The 18,010-nt window shown below is 48.2% G+C and overlaps 1 protein-coding gene across 6 annotated transcripts in view; it reads right to left on the bottom strand.

The window, feature by feature from the left end:
* The window catches only part of LOC119976368 (complement C3-like), an 80,955-nt gene that overhangs the window by 21,255 nt on the left and 41,690 nt on the right, over positions 1 to 18,010 (bottom strand). For 2 of the 6 annotated variants that reach the window (XR_005462914.1, XM_038816856.1), the window contains exons 12-16: positions 17,283 to 17,474; positions 14,838 to 15,032; positions 12,829 to 12,978; positions 9,418 to 9,505; positions 4,880 to 4,943 (exon numbers count right to left, since the gene is read on the bottom strand). Coding sequence is in view for 2 of the 6 variants with exons in the window: in XM_038816856.1 (XP_038672784.1) it covers positions 4,880 to 4,943; positions 9,418 to 9,505; positions 12,829 to 12,978; positions 14,838 to 15,032; positions 17,283 to 17,474 (689 nt within the window). In the remaining 4 variants the exon portion in view is untranslated. Of the gene's footprint in view, positions 1 to 4,879; positions 4,944 to 9,417; positions 9,506 to 12,827; positions 12,979 to 14,837; positions 15,033 to 17,282; positions 17,475 to 18,010 lie in introns of all 6 variants that reach the window. The other 4 variants (XR_005462915.1, XM_038816857.1, XR_005462917.1 and 1 more) reach the window with 3 other exon arrangements.

Raw genomic sequence — 18,010 nt, 5'->3', positions numbered from 1 at the left:
GGCCCATCGTGTCTGTGCTGGCCAACAAGCATCTATTAACTCTAATTACATTTTCCAGCATTTGTCCATGGCCTTGTATGCTGTGGAGTTTCAAGTGCTCACCTAAATACTTCTTAGCTGTTGTGAGGGTTCCCGCCTCTAGCATCCTTCCAGGCAATGAGTTCCAGATTCCCACCACCCTCTGGATGAAAAGTTTTTTTCCTCAAATCCCCTCTAAATCTCCTGCCCCTTACCTTAAATCTATGTCCCATCGTTATTGACCACTCTACTCTGGGAAAAGCTTCTCCCTATCTTCCCAATTTATGTCCCTCATTGTTTTCTAGACCTCGATCAGTCACCTTCCCCCCTCCTCCCTCAGCCTGCTCTGAGGAAAATTATCCCAGCCTAGCCAACCTTTCTCCATAGTTGAAACACTCCATTCCAGGCAACATCCTGGTGAAACTCCTCTGTACCCTTTATCGTGTAATCACATCCTTCCTCTAATGTGGTGACCAGAAAGGCATACAGTATTCTAGCTGAGGCCTAGAGAGTGTTTTATACAACTGCATCATTACCTCCCTGCCCTTAAGACTTCCGGTGGCGTGTGCGAGCGGAGCGGTGGTGCTGGAGAGAAACTCCCGCCAGCCGGTAGCATTTCGGCATTTTCCGGGGGTTTCCCCATGGTTTCGCCGATCGCGATTTCTTCGGCCGTTGGGGCCTGAGTGAAGAGCACCGGGTCGGGCAGGTTTGGCGCCGATGGGGGCCCCCCCCGTGATCGGAGGAGCAGGGGCATCGAGCCCAAAGCAAGCAGCGGGGAGGGACGTGGCCTGAGGCAAGGCATGAATCCAGTGCAGATGTAGAGGGGGAGCAGTGCACACCGGGTGCCCGCCCCCTTCCCCTGCTGAAAATGAATGTTTGGGATGTTTGGTGTCCGGTCCCAGGAGAAGAGATGTTTTGAACTTTGATTTTTGAAAACTAAATCTATTTTAAAAGGTTTTTTTATTATTATTTTTATTCTAAATTCTTTTTTTAATTTAATTTTTCATTTTTTTAAATATTTATTTTATTATTTATCTCAAGATTGTAGAAACAAGGAGAAAAATATTAAGTGGTTAAGGGAAGCTGAAAACAGCTGTGAAGAAGGGAGGAAACGCGGGTTTGCCGCCGAAAGAGAGGACAAGTAAAAGCCCTGACAAGATGGCGGATGACGGACCATGTGGTGGGGCCACACTGCTTACAGTGGAAAAGATGACCGAGGTGATGGCTGAGGAGCTGGAGAAGCAGTTTTTGAGGCACATGGAGACTTTGAGGAAAGAGATGGCGGTCGCACTGAGATCACTGAAGGAGGCAATCGCCCCGGTGAGGGTGAATGTGGCAAAGGCATCGGCCGAGGTGAGACAGCAGGGTGAAAAGATGAAGGAAGTGGAGGACGCAGTGTCGCAGCACAGCAACCAGCTCACCTCGATGGGAGACGAACTACAGAGGGTGGTGGAGGTCAACAGAGGAGTCCGAGCAAAGCTCGAGGTTTTGGAGAACTGCTCGAGGCGGGAGAATTGTGGGCTTTCCTGAAGGGGCACGGGGCTCAAGGCCAACTGAGTACTTTGCTGAGGCTGGTGGAGCTGATGGGGAAGGGTAAAGACCCCTCCCGGTATGAACTGGACCGAGTTCACCGGTCATTAAGGCCGAAACCCAAAGTAAATGAGCTGCCGAGCGCAGTAATTATCCGCATCCGTAAATACCACATGAAGGAGAAGGTGTTAAACTGGGCGAAGCAGAAGTGGGAGGTGCAGTGGGCTGGTGCTAGTGCTCGGATTTACCAGGACTTGACGGTGGAGTTGGCAAAGAGATGAGCAGCGTTCAGCCGAGTGAAGGCAGCACTGTACAACAAGGGACTGCGATTTGGTATGGTATACCCGGCAAAGCTGAGGGTGTCGTATAACGCCAAAGATTTTTATTTTGAAGCGGTGGAGGCGGCTGAGGCATTCATGAAAGCGGAAGGCTTGGGACAGAAGTGAGGAGTGGAGTTGGAAGAGAGATTGTGGACTGTGATTGGGGAGCTGGAAAATGTATAAACGTTATAACTTTCGTTTCACTGACCGGTATGTAACTTACTTGACTTCACATTGTTATAGAGCTTTGGTTTGATTGGCATTTTTGCTCCTTTTTTCTTTTCCTTTTTTTTGTTGCAACCGTTATATGTTACTTCATTGAATTGCATGGGTTAGATTGATTTGCTTTTTCTTCTGGGACTGGGTGGGAGGGGACAGTACAGCCTTTTTGGGGGAGAGGGGGACTGCCCGCGCTAGCTAACTAAAGTCGGCGAGAGAACAGAGGTGAGGTGAGAGGAGGGCTGTGGACATTGGAGCCGGGTTTGCAGGTTTCGATGGGCTCACAAGGCGAGCAAGTGGGGGGGGGGGGGGGGGGGAGGATCGATACTGGGTGAGATTTTTTGAGGGGAACTGCAGGGGTGGGATTCTGGGACAGGGCAGGGAAGTTGGTGGCAGCTCCAGATCAGATTAACAAGGTCTTTAAGGAATTCTCTTTCTTAGGTTGTACGGGTCAGAGCCACCTGGTGGAGGCCGGGAGATGCAGGAATTTGTAGATGGGCTGGAGTATCCGAGGTTAGGGGAGGGGGACAGGGCTACATTAGAGGGGGCGATAGTGGAGCAGGGCCGGATGGGTTTCCGGTGGAATATTATAAAAAATTCAAAAATAAGCTGGTACTGCTGATGGTGGGGATGTTTGTGGTAGGGAAGGAGGTGTTACCACAAACTTTGGGGCATGCATCAATTTCCCTGTTACTTAAGAAAGATAAGAATCTGACGGAGTGTGGGTCGTATAGGCCCATATTACTTTTAAATGTGGACTCAAATATATTGGCGAAGGTACTGGCAGGTAGGCTGGAGGAGTGCCTCCCAAAGGTGATAGGTGAAGACGGGGTTTGTGAGAGAGAGGCAGCTCTTTTCGAACATTAGCAGGGTATTAAACGTGGTTATGGTACCGGCGGAGGGGAAGAAAACGGAGGTGGTTGTGGCATTGGATGCCGAGAAAGCGCTTGACCGGGTAGAATGGGGGTACTTGATGGCAGTTCTAGAGTGGTTTGGAATTAAACCCAGATTTGTGGACAGGGTAAAGCTATTAGATAAGAAGCCGAGAGCCAGTGTCTGCACAAATAACATCAGCTCAGAATACTTTCCTCTCCACCGTGGGACTAACCAGGGTTTCCTATGTCCCCCCCTGCTGTTTGCACTCGTGATTGAGCCATTAGCCATCGCATTAAGAAGTTTGGGTGTATGGAAAGGGTTGTGCGGGGGGGGGCTCCCATTCTGTAAGGCAAGGACTCACTTTAGATACCTGGGGGTGCAGGTTGCTCGAGATTGGGGGGGGCTCCACAGGTACAACATTTCTAGTTTGCTGGGGAGAGTGAAAGCTGACCTGGCAAGGTGGGATAGTCTCCCTCTGCCACTGGCAGATCGGGTACAGACAGTTAAAATGAACATGTTGCCATGACTTGTTTATTTTGCATGCCTGTCGATTTTCCCGCCAAAGGCATTTTTCAGAGAGGTTGAAGGAGTGATTACCTTGTTCATATGGGGAGGGAAGGTGGCCAGAATTTTAAAAGTACTACTACAGAGAGGAAGGCAGGCAGGGGGGTTTGGGTCCTCTGAACCTGATGCATTATTACTGGGCGGTGAATGTGGAGAAGGTACGGAGCTGGGTCAGAGGGGTTGACTCCCAATGGGTCCGAATGGAGGACAGTTTGGGTAGGGGGTCAGGATTGGAGGCGCTAGCGACACCGCCACTCCTGACGGCACCGGGAGATGCTCAGGGAGTCCAGTAGTAATAGCTTCATTGAGAATTTGGAGGCAGTTTTGACAGCACTTCTGGTTGAGGGCAGGGTCAAGGGAAGTGCCCATTCAGGGAGCCATAGATTTGATCCAGGGAAGTGGGATGGAAATTTTCGGAGATGGGAGGAGAAAGGAATTAGGACACGAAAAGATTTGTTTTTTCGGGGTCGTTTTGTGGGATTGAAGGAGCTGGGAGCAAAGTATGGGATGGAGCAGGAGGAAATATTTAGATACATGCGGGTTCGAGACTTTGCCAGAAAGGAGATCCAGAGCTTTCAAGTAGAGCCGGCTTCCACATTGTTGGTGGAGATGCTGACGACAGGGGGACTGGAGAAGGGGGTAGTATCAGCGGTTTACAGGGTTATTTTGGAGGAGGAGAAGGAGCCGCTAGAAGGGATCAAGGCAAAGTGGGAGGAAGAGTTGGGAGAGGGTATGGAGGAGGGGTTCTGGTGTGAGGTGCTCCGGAGGGTGAATGCCTCCACCTCGTGTGCGAGGTTGAGGCTGATGCAGCTTAAGGTGGTACATAGAGCACACCTTACAAGGGCGAGGATGAGCCGGCTCTTTGAGGGGGTAGAAGATGTGTGTGAAAGTTACGGGGGGGGCCCGCAAACCACGTTCATATGTTTTGGTCCTGTCCAAAACTGAAGGATGACTAGAAGGAGGTGTTTAAGGTAATCTCTAAAGTGGTGCACGTGAAACTGGACCCGGGCCCTTGTGGGGCCATAATCGTGGTGTCGGACCAGCTGGAGTTGGAAACGGGTACGGAGGCAGATGTTGTAGCCTTCGCCTTGTTGATCGCCCGAAGGCGCATCCTGTTAGGGTGGAGATCAACCTCTCCACTCTGTGCCCTGGTGTGGCGGGGAGACCTGCTGGAATTCTTGACGCTTGAAAGGGTCAAATTTGAACTGAGGGGAAGCATGGATGCGTTCTACAATTCATGGGCGTTATTCATTATGGACTTTAGAGAATTGGATCAAATGTAATATTAGGGGGGTTGGGGACTGAATAATGACAATCTAGTTAATATATGAGGACACTGTTGTCTACTGTACCTGACGATTTGAGTCCTGAGAACGGTATCCAGCTTGGGTATTGTGTCAACCTCAAATGCAGAAGCTTTCATGTAACCATGAAGTATAATTCAGACAGAAACACAAGAAATAGTGAAAAAGTTAGTGAGATAGAGTTCCAGCATCGATATTTCTGATCTCAGGTCTAACTGGGTTGGCAAATGTAATTTCACAGTTTATTATATAATTCACTATTGGTCCAACATCGCTGGCCGTGCCTTCAGTTGCGTAGGCTATCCAAATTGAGGAATTCCCTCCCTACATCTCCACATCTGTCAACCAGACTTGCTGCCTTTAATATACCACTTAATCTCTGCATATCTGATCAACATATTGGAGATATGGTTGATCCGCACCTTCAGGGCTAGGCTGGCGCCGGAGTGGTTTGCGCCGCGCCGGCTGATTGGGAAGGGGCTTGGCGCCACACCAACCGGCGCTGAAGGGCCTCTGCCGGCCGGTGCGAATTGGAGCATGCGTGGAAGCGCCAGCGTATGCTGGCGTCATCGCAGCGCATGTGCAGGGTGGGTTCATCTCCGCACCGGCCATCGCGGACTGTTACAGTGGCTGGTGCGGAGGAATAGGGTGCCCCCACGCACAGACCTGCTCGCGGATCGGTGGGCCCCGTACGCGGGCCAGGCCACCATGGGGGCATCCCCTGGGGCCAGATCCCACCCCCCCCACCCCCCACCCCCCGCCACACCCTCCCCGAGGACCCCGGAGGCTGCCCTCAGAGCCAGGTCCTCCTGGTAAGTACCTGTCATAACATACGCCGGTGGGACCGGCCGAATACAGGCGGCCACTCGGCCCATCGCGGGCCAGAGAATCGCCACGGGGACCGCTGCCAGCGGCCGCCAATCGGAGTGATTCCCGCCCCTGCCAAATCCCCGGTGCTGGAGAATTCGGCAGCCAGCGGGGGCAGGATTCACTCCGCCCCCTGCCGATTCTCCGACCCGGCGGGTGAGTCAGAGAATCCTGCCCAAGATCTAAAAATCTCCTTATGGGTCTTGGTGTCATACTTGTTCTATAATGCTCCACGAAGAGACTTGAGACATTCCATTAAGTAAAGTGTGCTATGTAAACCTAAGTTGTTGTCCTATTGTTGACCTGGAACACATTCCCTGCAAGCACATTGGGAGCAAATTCAACATCGCTAAGACATGAAAGATGTCATAAACTGTTTAACTCAAACTTTACTTTTCTGCTTATTTGGTTTGCTGAACGCAAATATGGCTGCTACAGTTCACAAGATTAACAAGTTAACAACAGTTTCTGGAAATTTCGACAGCAGTTGCAGGCCAAAAGCACAGCCATCGCCCTTGTGGAACCTCACATCTCTAATTATGGGGAAACATAACATTCAATGAAACCAGGGACCAGCAGACAATCTGCCTCCCCAACCTGGTCCAAGTGCCATCGAAACTCGTGGCACTAGTAGCCACCATCTGTCTCTGCAAGGAAAATAACTTTCTCAAGAGGCACAGAAACGTATTTTTCGCTTACAACGTACACTTTAACAGGTAGTGTGACACATGACCTGTGCTTCTGGCATTTGGAAAGTTTTAAAATTATGTTTCTAGAATTGCAAATCAGTCTGCTGTTTGAAGTCCAAGCTGAAATCACCAAAGCAAGTGGTAGGAGGCGAGCCATTCACTGCCAGTGGGATTGTCTATTCTCGACGCTTGTCAGTGGGGATTTCCCATTGAAGCCACCCCACACCTCTAGGAGCCCCATGGGTGGGGGTGCATTGCTGACTAGACCCGAGAATGCTGCCGCCAGTGTACATCCAGAGAATTCCAGCTGAAATGTAGACAGTTTTAATATAACCTGCACTGGTTTGTAGAGTAAGGCATCTCAGAGTGCCAAATGCTGTATTAAAGAAACTGATCTGTTCTGCACTTTGCATAGTTGTGAAATTTGAGTGATATGGAATGTGCCGTTACAAGTGCTATGAATATCGCATATTTGGGGAAAAATAGTCTGTGGAATAATAGGGCCGGAATTCTTTCATTGTTGCGCTTCACTTTTCCCACCAGCAGCACACCCCTCTGGCAGATTTCCATGCAGCGCGGGGTAGTTACAATGGGAAATACCATTGACAAGCAGCGGGAAGAAAGACTCCTGCCGCCAGAGAACGGTGCAATATCAAGAAACACATGGCTGGGAGGGGGTCAGAAGAATCCAGCCCTAGGTTATTTCAGTTGTCAGGCCGCACTCTGCGTTCTTTGCTGTAATATGCACAGACAATGACAAAGCCAGAGACACTGAGTCCAGGGGTGAGATTCTCTAGCCTCCCAAGTGCGTGCTTCGTGGCGGCGCACCGTTCGCTGGCAATGGGATTTGCTACTGATTGCACATCCCGCCCATGAGTTTCCTGGCGGCGTAATTAGAAGATGCATCACTAGCTTCTTCCAATCCTTTCAACAGACCTAATATACTAACTTGGTTTGCTCTCCACTGATGTTGCCTCCTCAGAGTTCCCAGCCTCTTTGTTTTATCCAATCAGTTTTCTGCCCTCCAAGATTTTTTTTGTTGCTGCTTGAACTGTTGTTTTAAGAAGAGTGGCTGTCACAAAGTATTACCAGATAGCGTTTTGGGATTCATTACAGAACCATTACAGCGCAGGCCATTCGTCCCATCAAGCCCACACTGTCTTGCTGAAACTGCATTCTACTTCTTTCTTCTTTATTCTTTCACGAGATGTGGGTGTCGCTTACAAGTGGTAGCATTTGTTGCCCATCCTTAGTTGTCCTAGAATTGAGTGCTTTGCAAGACCATTTCAGAGGGCAGTTAGCAGCGGATCTGGAGTCACACACCTAGTCCAGACCAGGTAAGGACAGCGAATCATCTACTTCAGAGGACATTACTGAACCAGATAGGTTTTTACTACAATGGTTTTAAGGTCACCATGAGATTTTTAATTCCAGATATTTATTAATTTCATATCACACCATCTATATGCCAGGCTGCTGTGGAAGGCAAGGGAGGAGATTGCAGAGGCTCTGACAATATTTTCCAATCTTCTCTGGCCCCAGGAAAGGTACTGGAGGACAGCTAACATGGTACCATTATTCAAGAAGAGTGGTAGGGATAACCCAGTAAGTTACAGCACAGCGAGTCTACCTTCAGTAGTAGGGAAACTATGGGAAATAATTCTGAGGGAAATAATTAATCTTCACTTGGGGAGTCAAGGATTAAACAAGGATAGTCAGCATGGCTTTGTCAAAGGAAGATCAAGGGCGGACTTCTCCGACACCCCCGCCGGGATGGAGAATCGCCGGAGGTCGGCGTGAATCCCAGCCCCACCATCCTCCCAATTCTTCCGCACCCCCCCCCCCGAAAAACCGGCCAGGCGTGAGCCGCGCCGCCCGCCTTGGAAAATGGGCCACGGAGCTGTCCAGATTCTCCGGCCTGTGATGAGCCGAAGTCCCGCCCGTTTTATGCCAGTCCCGCTGGCGTAAATTAGAGTTGGTTTCTTACCGGCGGGACCTGGCGGCGTGGGCGGTCTCCGGGGTTCTTGGGGGCCTGTGCTCTGGGGGCACTATTCCTTCTGCATCGGCTGCTATGGTCCTCTGCGACAGCCAATGCGGAAGTCAATCCCTCTACGCTTGCGCGGGATGATGCCAGCACAGGCTGGCGCTCCAGCGCATGCGCCGACACGCGCCAGCCGGCGGAGGCCCTTCGACACCGGTTGACATGGCGCCAAGCCCCTGTCCTGCCGGCCGGCGGGGCGCCAACCATTCCGGGGCGGGCCTCGCCCCTGAAGGGGCGGCCCGATGCCAGAGTGGTTCATGCCACTCCGTCCCGCTGGGATCCCCGGCCCGCTGGTTGGGGGGGAATCCCGCCCCATTTCTTACAAATTTGAATTTTGATTCAATTTGATTGAATACATGATTGAATTGTCCGAGGAGGTGACTAGGTAGTTAGATGAGGATGGTGCAATTGATTTAGTCTAATTGGACTACAGTAAGGATTTTAAGTGGCATAAAAAGGGCCAAGACGAAGGAAACATTCACCTTAGCAGAGAGGCCAGTGACTAAGGAGCATTGATTTAAGGTCATGAGCAGGACGTTTAGAGGGGATGCAAGAAGAAACTTTCTCACCCAGAGGCTGGTGGGGATCTATAACTTACCACCTGAAAGGGTGGTAGAGGCAGGAACTCTCACAACATTTAAGAAGTATTAAATGAGCGCTTGAAATTCCACAGCATACAACGCTGCAGGCCAAGCGCTGGAAAATGGGATTTGAGTGGACAAGTGCTTGATGGCCGGCACGGGCATGATGGGCCGAAGGGCCTCTTTCTGTGGTGTCAAAGTACACTGGGTCTCTGCTGTAGCAGGATTTGAACCCGAGCCCCAGGATCATTACCGTGGGTCTCTAGATTATTACATAGTCCATTAACAAAACCCCTACACCACCACCACCACCACATCCCGCAAATCCCACTCCCCTGCCTTATCCCTGAAACCTTTCACATTATTAGCAATATATCACCTGGGAGTTTTGGTGTTAGAGTGGCTTACATGCAATACCTGTACTTTCTGCAAGTTGTGTCTTTGAATTGGAGATGAACTTCAGTGCAAAACCGTAAGATTTCAAATCTTCAAAAACCTGTTCGGTGGGAGGAAGTGCAGAATAAATCTATAGTTGGCGCTCGTGGACTACCATGCAACGCATTGGACCCTGCATATATAATATTCTTTTCTGTACAGTATGGTGAGGATATTTTGCAGCTTCAGAAACTTGGACCAATTTTAACCTAGCCTGTCCATCAGAAAGCTGAGGGGATCTGGTGAAATGCCAGGTTTAATAAAACGGCAAATAGTACTAACCATTAAGGGATGTGTCAAACTAGCTGTTACCAGATTCTGTGGGCTTCACACCAAATCTGTTCAGTTCAGATTATTATCTAAAGTAACAATGACTGTGTATGGATGTTCTCATAAATATAAAGCTCACTGCTGATTTGTGGGGGTTTTTTTCCCTAGAATATGAGCATCATTAGTGCAGACAGCATTTTATTGCCCAACCCTAATGGTGCTGGTGAGCCGCCTTCTTGAACTGCTTCAGTCCATGTGCTGTAGGTACACCCACTGGGCTGCTACGGAGGGAGTTCCAAGGTTTTTACCCAGTGGCAGTGGAGCAACGGCGATGATAGTTCCAAGTCGAGATAGTGTACGGCTTGGAGGGGAGTCTGGAGATAGTGTTCTTCCCAAGATTCTACCTGCTGGGTGGGAGACAACACAGGTTTGGAAGGCACTGTCGAAAGAGGTTTGCTGCACTGAATCTTGTCTATGGTACATGTGAAGGAGGGAGTGAATGGCTAAGGTGGTAGAAGGGCTGCCAATTATGCAGGTTGCTTTATCCTGGCTAGCTTTGAGCAGCTTCATAGCCACCGGGGTTGCACTTATCCTGGCAATTGAAACGTATTCCATCCTCCTCCAGCTTGTACCTTGTCGACGCTGGACAGACTTGGGGGTATCAGGAGATGAGTCCTTGCTGCAGAATTTCCAGCCTCAGACTTAAATTTTGCCACAATATTTATATAGTTGATGCAGTTCAGTTTCTGGTCAATGATAATCCCAAGATATTAATAGTGGGATGATTCAGCAATGTTGGTGCCAATAAATGGCAATGGGGAGCTGGTTAGATTCCCTTTTGTTGGAGATGGACATTTCCATTTGATATCAAAGAACCAGAGCAATTAATGGAGAATCGTGAAACACGAGGGGGACAATTGGAACTTCAAGGTCGGCGAGTGTAAAATGAATACGGTGTCAAGTTAAATGTCTGCTCTTTGGTTTGTCCCTCAGTTAGGTTAACAGTTTGATTGGTTGGCCCCTAAATAAATAAATAGTGATTGGATGAGCTGCCCAATATACGTCCCCTGCGATCTTTAGGACGGTCAAGAAGGGTTTACAACGGGCAGTTCATTTTATATCTCCTGTTTCTCTGGTGTCAGCTGATGTTAAAATTATCATGCTCTGACGTCCTAGAACGTAATAAAAGAGGCCAAAGGCCACTTTCCGGCCTGCCTGACCCCCTGTGCTAGCGTGCAGTCAATTCAAGCCCCAACTGACCCGGAGTCGCAACACGTTAGATGTTATTTTAAAATACCTGAACCCAGTGAATTGTGGTCACCAGGTTTGTAACTTTAACACAAGTAACCTCTTATTATGAAAGCAAATTATTGCAGTTGCCTGTTCATATTTAAACATATCCCCACATGGATTTGGACTGGGAAAGTTTACTTCTCCCTCTTGACGTTTCTCAACTTCTAGATATACCTCCAAGCTTTCAATTGACATTCTCTCGCACTCTCCTTTTCCCTTTCTTCCTTTGCCAATGTTTCCATTTCCGCATCAATTTTCCTTGTTTCGAGTGCTCTTTGTTTATCTTTTTCCTACATCTCCAATTCTGTTAATTCCCTCTCATGCTCCAACTGCAACCTAATTCTCTCCAGATCGGTTTCCTCACCAGAAAGTGCTTTTGGTAATTCACAACCTGGACTATTTGTTCACCTGTTTTTCTAACTGTTCCAATGACTCAACTAATAAATAATTTTTCTGCCTTCCTATCTTTCACTGGCATCTTTACTTTTAATTCACTTGCCAATTCAATTAATTTGTCTTTTTGAAGACCTTGCAAACAAACCAAAGACAGGTCCTCCACCAGAATAAAGGCTTTGATAAATTCCATTGCCATCCAGTTATGCAACTACAAACCTGGTGTCTCTATAATATATACTGTACCCCAAATTGTTGCTGTCTGCCATTCCAGGACTGAGCACCAGGGCATCTTTCAGAGTGCTGTAAAGCTCTCTGACCCTATAAGTGCTGGAAAATGGGATTATAATGGATAGGTGCTTGATGGCTAGCACAGACAAAATGGGCCAAAGGGCCTCTTTCTGTGCTGTACAATGACTCTGAAAAGGAACTGTGAGTGAAACTGCTCCACCACTCAATAAGATCATGGTGGCTGATAATTTACTTCAATTCCACCTTCTCCTCATCATACACTTATCCTTTCATTTCCTCAGCATCCAAAAAACTGATCAACCCGTTATCTTGAAAATTTTCAAGGACAGCTCTCTGGGTTAGAGAATTCCAAGATTCATAACCCTTTGAGTTAAGATTTTTCTCCTCATCTCAGTCCTAATTTACAGAAACTACAACCCTGTGTTCGAGATTCCCCCCCAACCAGAGGAAACAATTTCATTTTGCAATGCCTACCTTGTCATGCCCCTTAAGAATTTTACCTGGCTCAATTAGATCAGTGGGTAGCACCACGCCTCTGAACCCGAAGTTCTTGGTCCGAGGCCTACACCAGGAATTGATGGCCAAGGAATGCACATTCACAATAAAGCCAGCAGCTTAAGTATTAGCCTGCAAAATCCTTCCAACACATGCCAAGAGTGGGAAAGAGTGATATCAGCCACGCTTAATGTGGAGTGGCTGAAAACACTGCGAGAGACGAGCGAACGGTTCCAGGAATAACTAGCTATGGAAATAGATGAAACTCTGCCTTGGTGCACCACTAGGTGCGAGAAGAGAAACCAACATTCAAATCACCTCTGATTCTTCGAAATTCTGAGGAATAATAACATATGGGCCTAATCCTCTCGGCCTGGGCACTTCACAGGAATCAGATGCATATACATTTCTAGCATGATCTTTAGGGCAAGCAAATCTTTCCACAAGGAAGGAAACCAAAGTGGTTCAGGAGTTACATGAACAAGTCCCCAATGATCAAGTCTCTATACAACTGTAGCAAGACTTTTTCATTCTTATACTCCAATCCCTTTATAATAAGGACATTCTTCCCCCAAGGTGACTATCCCACGATGCCAGCACTTCTATGCATTTGACATCACAAATCGACCAAGAATTCACTGTCCACTAATTATGAACTATTGCAATCCAATGAGATGTTACCTGCTTCATGTTGATAGCGTCCTGTGTGTTCAGCTCTTCAAGCCTGGTATCCATCGCCTGCACAAATATATTTGCAGGGCTCTCTGACAGAACTGTTAATAATAATTCATAACTTCCATGGTATGGGCGCAATGCTGAATCTGCCTGAAACTGTAAATTACAGTCAGATTGTGAGTCTGGAGAGGCAGCGATAGTCGTCTATACTTACAAATAGCAAGGGATCCCTTGGGTGCAAAATTGTCTGAGAGGCAGAGGGCAGTGTACTGGGGAATGGGTTGTAATTCGGAGTGCAGAGTGTTCCCCATTGAACTGTATTCGGGTCACAGTACTTTTTGATATATACCCAAGAACAGGACTTGTGAATTTGGGGCATCATTTACAGGTGTTAGAAAGGCTGTAAACATGGGGGCCAGTTTAGCTCAGTTGGCCGGACAGCTGGCTTGGGATATAGAGTGAAGCCAATAGCGTGGGTTCAATTCCCGTACCGGCTGAAGTTACCCAGGAAGGCTCTGCCTTCTCAACTTTGCCAGAAGTGCGGTGGCCCTCAGATTCAATCACCCATCAGTCAGCTCTCCCTGTCATCTGGGACTATGGCCACTTGACTTCACTTTTACATTGAACGGTGGTCTTCAATAGGACATAAACAGGTGGGAGGGTCTTCAACTCTACATGAGTGAAACCTGTTACCATTTTAAACACTTTGATCATATTACCCATCAATTTTCTATGCTTAAAGGCTAAAAAAAAAGCAAAATGCCCTCACAATTCTAAGACCCACTCACAATATTTATTGTGAATAGATATTGACCAGAATCATCAACAAAAAGCAAAGAATATCATAAAAGTTGATCATTATTTACCATGATCCATGTATTTTAATCGGGCTTTCACACTTAAATTAACATATATCAGCTGTTCAGCCGCTTGAGCCAACTTTCTTAATCGTTTCAGTCCAACCATGTACAGGTTAGGTGGGATTATGGGGATAAGGCAGGAGAGTGGGCCTCGGTAGGGTGCTCTTTCAGAGGGTCGGTGCAGGCTTGATGAGCTGAATGGCCTCGTTCTGCACTGCTGTGATTCTACGATTCTGTCCATAATTGGAGACACCCTCCCCACCCCACATAAAATCTCCAAGAGGTCGGGAAGAGCAGAAACCCACAGGAACCCAGTGGGTAGCCTGTTCCTTCTTTTTTCATGCTCACTCCCGACCCATGCCAGGGAGTGTGAAATTCAGGCCCATTGGCTTTCAGCAAGTAAAAGATAGCATGGTGGGAAGAAGAACGAGTGAGAAGGCCTGCATAAGGGTGGAGGGATGGAGTGATTAAATGAGAAAAGGGTTCTGATGCAAGGCCAGGCGCGGTAATGGGACAAGTGAAGAAAGAAACAATGTGCTTGAATGGCAGGATCCTGAACAATTGCTGTCTGAATGGGAAGTAAAGGAAATGAGGGAGCAACAAGGAGAGATAAACAGAAAAGAAACACAAACAAAATTGGGGACAGATGTTATGGTCTAAAATCGTTGATCTCAATCTTGTGTAGAGAAGGTTGCAAAGTGTCCAGTTGAAAGATGAAGAGCTGCTCCTTGAGATTGTATGAAGTTTAATTGGGAAGGAGATGGTGTTGTGGTATTGTCACTGGACTAGCAGTCCAGTTACCCAGGAGCCCCAGGTTCGAATCCTGCCATGGCAGATGGCGCGATTTGAATTCAATAAACATCTGGAACTAAATGTTTGACTACGATTAGAGAAGGAGATCTGCCACCTATAAATTCTGGTGACTCCAGACTCACAGCAATGTAGTTGACTCATCAATTCCATTTGGAATTTCCTGAGCCACTCTGTACTAGGGCATATCGGGATGGGGAATAAATGTTGCCCAGCCAGCACTGCCCACATCCCCTGAGTGAATTGTAAAAATTGGAACACTAGTGGCATAAATTGTATCAATTTCGATTGCAAAAATTCACGTGGTACATACATCACAAAAATAAAATAAACTGTGAGGCACACCTGAGTATGGCATAGACTCTCCACTTCAACCAGTACGGAGTCCATGATGATTTCCTTTTTGTGATTATAATTGGAGATGTAATAAGCCAAAATGCGGAAATGAGGAACCATCTCCCGAGTGATGGGAAGTTCAAACGTGGCCCCTGGCACCCTCTCGACACTCCCAAAATCCAGTACTTTTCCTCTTCCCACCACCTGAGAATAATGTATAGCTGAAGTCAGGACGAGCACACATTCAGAATACAGCCCTTGGCAAAAGCAAATGAACATTCAGACAATTAAGGTTACAAAGAGATAGAAGTCATCCCACCTGGCAAACCATGCCTCATATTTTTTTCCCTTGGTCACGTGCACTCGGCGGGGCCTGTAAATTGGCATGAAACATGTTCCAGGCTTGGGGTCGGCCAGAGAGCACAAATTTCACGCTGGCTAGCCAATTATTGGCCAATTATTGCACGAAATGCGCTCTGCGAAGGCTGAGCTCTGCCAGGGTGGTGGAAAGAGGACAGGTGCCAAGGAAATGCAAATGTGCAGTCTGGCACTTCCAATGTGCTCCCGCGAAGGGGTTGCAAACAGCAATTGCATGACATGTCCCCTCACGGAGTTGCTAGCCGGCGAGAAATAAATACCAATGTTAAATCTCCGGTGTGAGTGTTTCTGGCAGAATAATCAGAAATAGATCTCGGTCACCAGACTCATTTGCACATTTGGTTTCAGCCCCAATCTTTACCCTTCCTATCCATGGATCGAGATTTCAGCAAAAAAATAAAGGCCGCCTGGCCATTCTGCCCATCTGCCAATCATAAAGCAGATATGCAACTTAATGCCCCCGTTGATTAGTGTTTACTTAATTTCAATTGAGTTTGACTGCCATCGGGTGGTCTTCCAATTCTTGTGTGAGGACATCAGAATGCACGCTCAGTGTCTTCTCGTGCACTTCTACCCGCTCCCGATGCGCACCTGTACCTTTTGGGAAATTTCCTTTTTTTTTCCAGTTAAGGGACAATTTAGTGTAGCTAATCTACCTACCCTGCACATCTTTGCAAGCAGACACAGGGCGAAAGTGCAAACTCCACACAGACAGTGCCTCGGGGCCGGCATCGAACTTGTGTCCTTGGCGTCATGAGGGAGCAGTGCCAACTACTGCACCACCCCATTTATAGGGAAATTTCTGGCCCACATCTTGAGCACTATATTCAATCCTGGCCAGCTCGGGGTGGCACGGTGGCACAGTGGCTAATACTGCTGCCTCACTGTGCCAGGGACCCATTCACTTCTGACCTTGGGTGACTGTGTGGAGTTTGTACATTCTCCCCATAGGTCGGTTGCTCTTTCAGAGGGTCGGTGCACACTCAATGGGCTGAATGGCCTCCTTCTGCACTGTAGAAATTCCATGGAATGACATATATTTTCTCGGAGCGTGTGAAGTGCTGATTCACCAGAGTGATACTGGTGCTAACAAAATATGGTGCTGAAATGATGGAGCTGCGGTTATATATACCAGGCACGCATTCCTTTCAATATAGCAGTTTAAGGGACTGAGGTATTAAAGACGATTATGAGGTTCAGAAGGTAGACAGAGAGAAGCTATTTCACGTGCTCGGTAGCCCAAAAAGAGGGTACGTCATAGAGTCATAAAGTTTAACAGCTCTGCAAAAGGCCATTCGACCCAAAGTGTGTGTGCCGTAACATAGCCATTACATTGGAGCTAGGCAATTCAGCAATGATTCAGCAATGATGTGAGGAAGCACTTCTTCACACAGAGATTAATGTTAATCTTGAATTCTCTCCCTTGATGAGCGACTGCAGCAGGGGATCAATTGAAAAATTCAGTAGGCTCTTGTTCGTTAAGAGTATCAAGGGCAAAGGAACTAATGTGGGAGATTTAGTTGAGGGGCAAATCGTGAGCAACCTAATTAAATGAAGAAACAGGATCAAACAGCTGAATGTATGCCTCCTGCTCCTTGACAGCCTCCCCGTGAGCTTATTCTATTGTTGAGTTGCGGGTACCATTTACTGAATAGCGACCTAATTCCAATTGTTAAAATTTTCCCCTATTTATTGTTACTCTTGTGCATTCAAATCCTGGCACTCCCTCCCTAACAGCACTGTGGGAGCACCTACACTACACGGACTGCAGCGGTTCACGATGGCGGCTCACCACCACTTCTCAAGGGCGATTAGGGACGGGCAATAAATGCTGCGCTGAGCCAGCGACGCCCACATCCTGTGAATAATTTTTTTGTTCAAATCCTTTTATTTCGCTGGGCGGTGGAACATGTTTTGCTAATCATTCCTGTGAGTTGCCCTGGGATTTTCTTTTCCTGTGGTAAAGGCACAACATTAATTAGATTTGTTGCGTTTGTGCTCTAACCATCCACAATTTTTGCGGATTGATGACTCCCTTACTCCTTCAAACCTTTGATGCAAGTTTTGCAAACTAACCATGTAATAGTAGTAATGGACGTTACTGATGTCCTGCTGGCTGATCGCTGTCAGATGTACAGTGATGCTGTCTCGAGGATACAGCAGAACATGCGGCACCGTGATATGCAGGTACCTATTGCTGTCAGAATGGGTTTTCTTCACCAGTTTATGCATCTTTTCAAACCCAGTGGAACTTTTCCCAGCAATCACCTGGAGAGGCAAGATAGGGTCAGAAGGTGGCTCTGTATCTGGATGAGTAGACAGACAGTAATCGATGGCAGCAGATAGACTGACAGGCATTAATAGATGTGTCAAGGGTTGGAACAATGTAGAGGTAACAGGCAGCCACTTGACATCCAGACAGATGAACAAGGAGCAGGGGTAGGTCATTTGGTCCTTCATGCCTGCTCTGTCATTTAATAATATAATGGCCAACATGCTAGTAAGCTCAACTCCCGGATAACATATCAGCAGCGCCGGCCCTAGGGTTGCTGGCGCCCCGGGCAAGATGAACTTCGGCGCCCTTGGGGGGCGGGGCCGAGGGGGGTGGGGCGGGGCCGAGGGGGCGGGGCGGGGCCGGGGGGCGGGGCCGAGGGGGGCGGACCCGAGGGGGGGAGGACCCGAGGGGGGGGCGGACCCGAGGGGGGGGGGGCGGACCTGAGGGGGGGGGCGGACCCGAGGGGGGGACGGAGGGGCGGACCCGAGGGGGGGGCGGGGGGGACTGAGGGGGGTGGGCGGGGGAGAGG

Source organism: Scyliorhinus canicula, chromosome 13, assembly GCF_902713615.1.
Source record: "Scyliorhinus canicula chromosome 13, sScyCan1.1, whole genome shotgun sequence".
Lineage (NCBI taxonomy): Eukaryota > Metazoa > Chordata > Chondrichthyes > Carcharhiniformes > Scyliorhinidae > Scyliorhinus > Scyliorhinus canicula.
The sequence above is the reverse complement of the archived record's forward strand: the minus strand, read 5'-3'. Positions and strand labels throughout refer to the sequence as shown.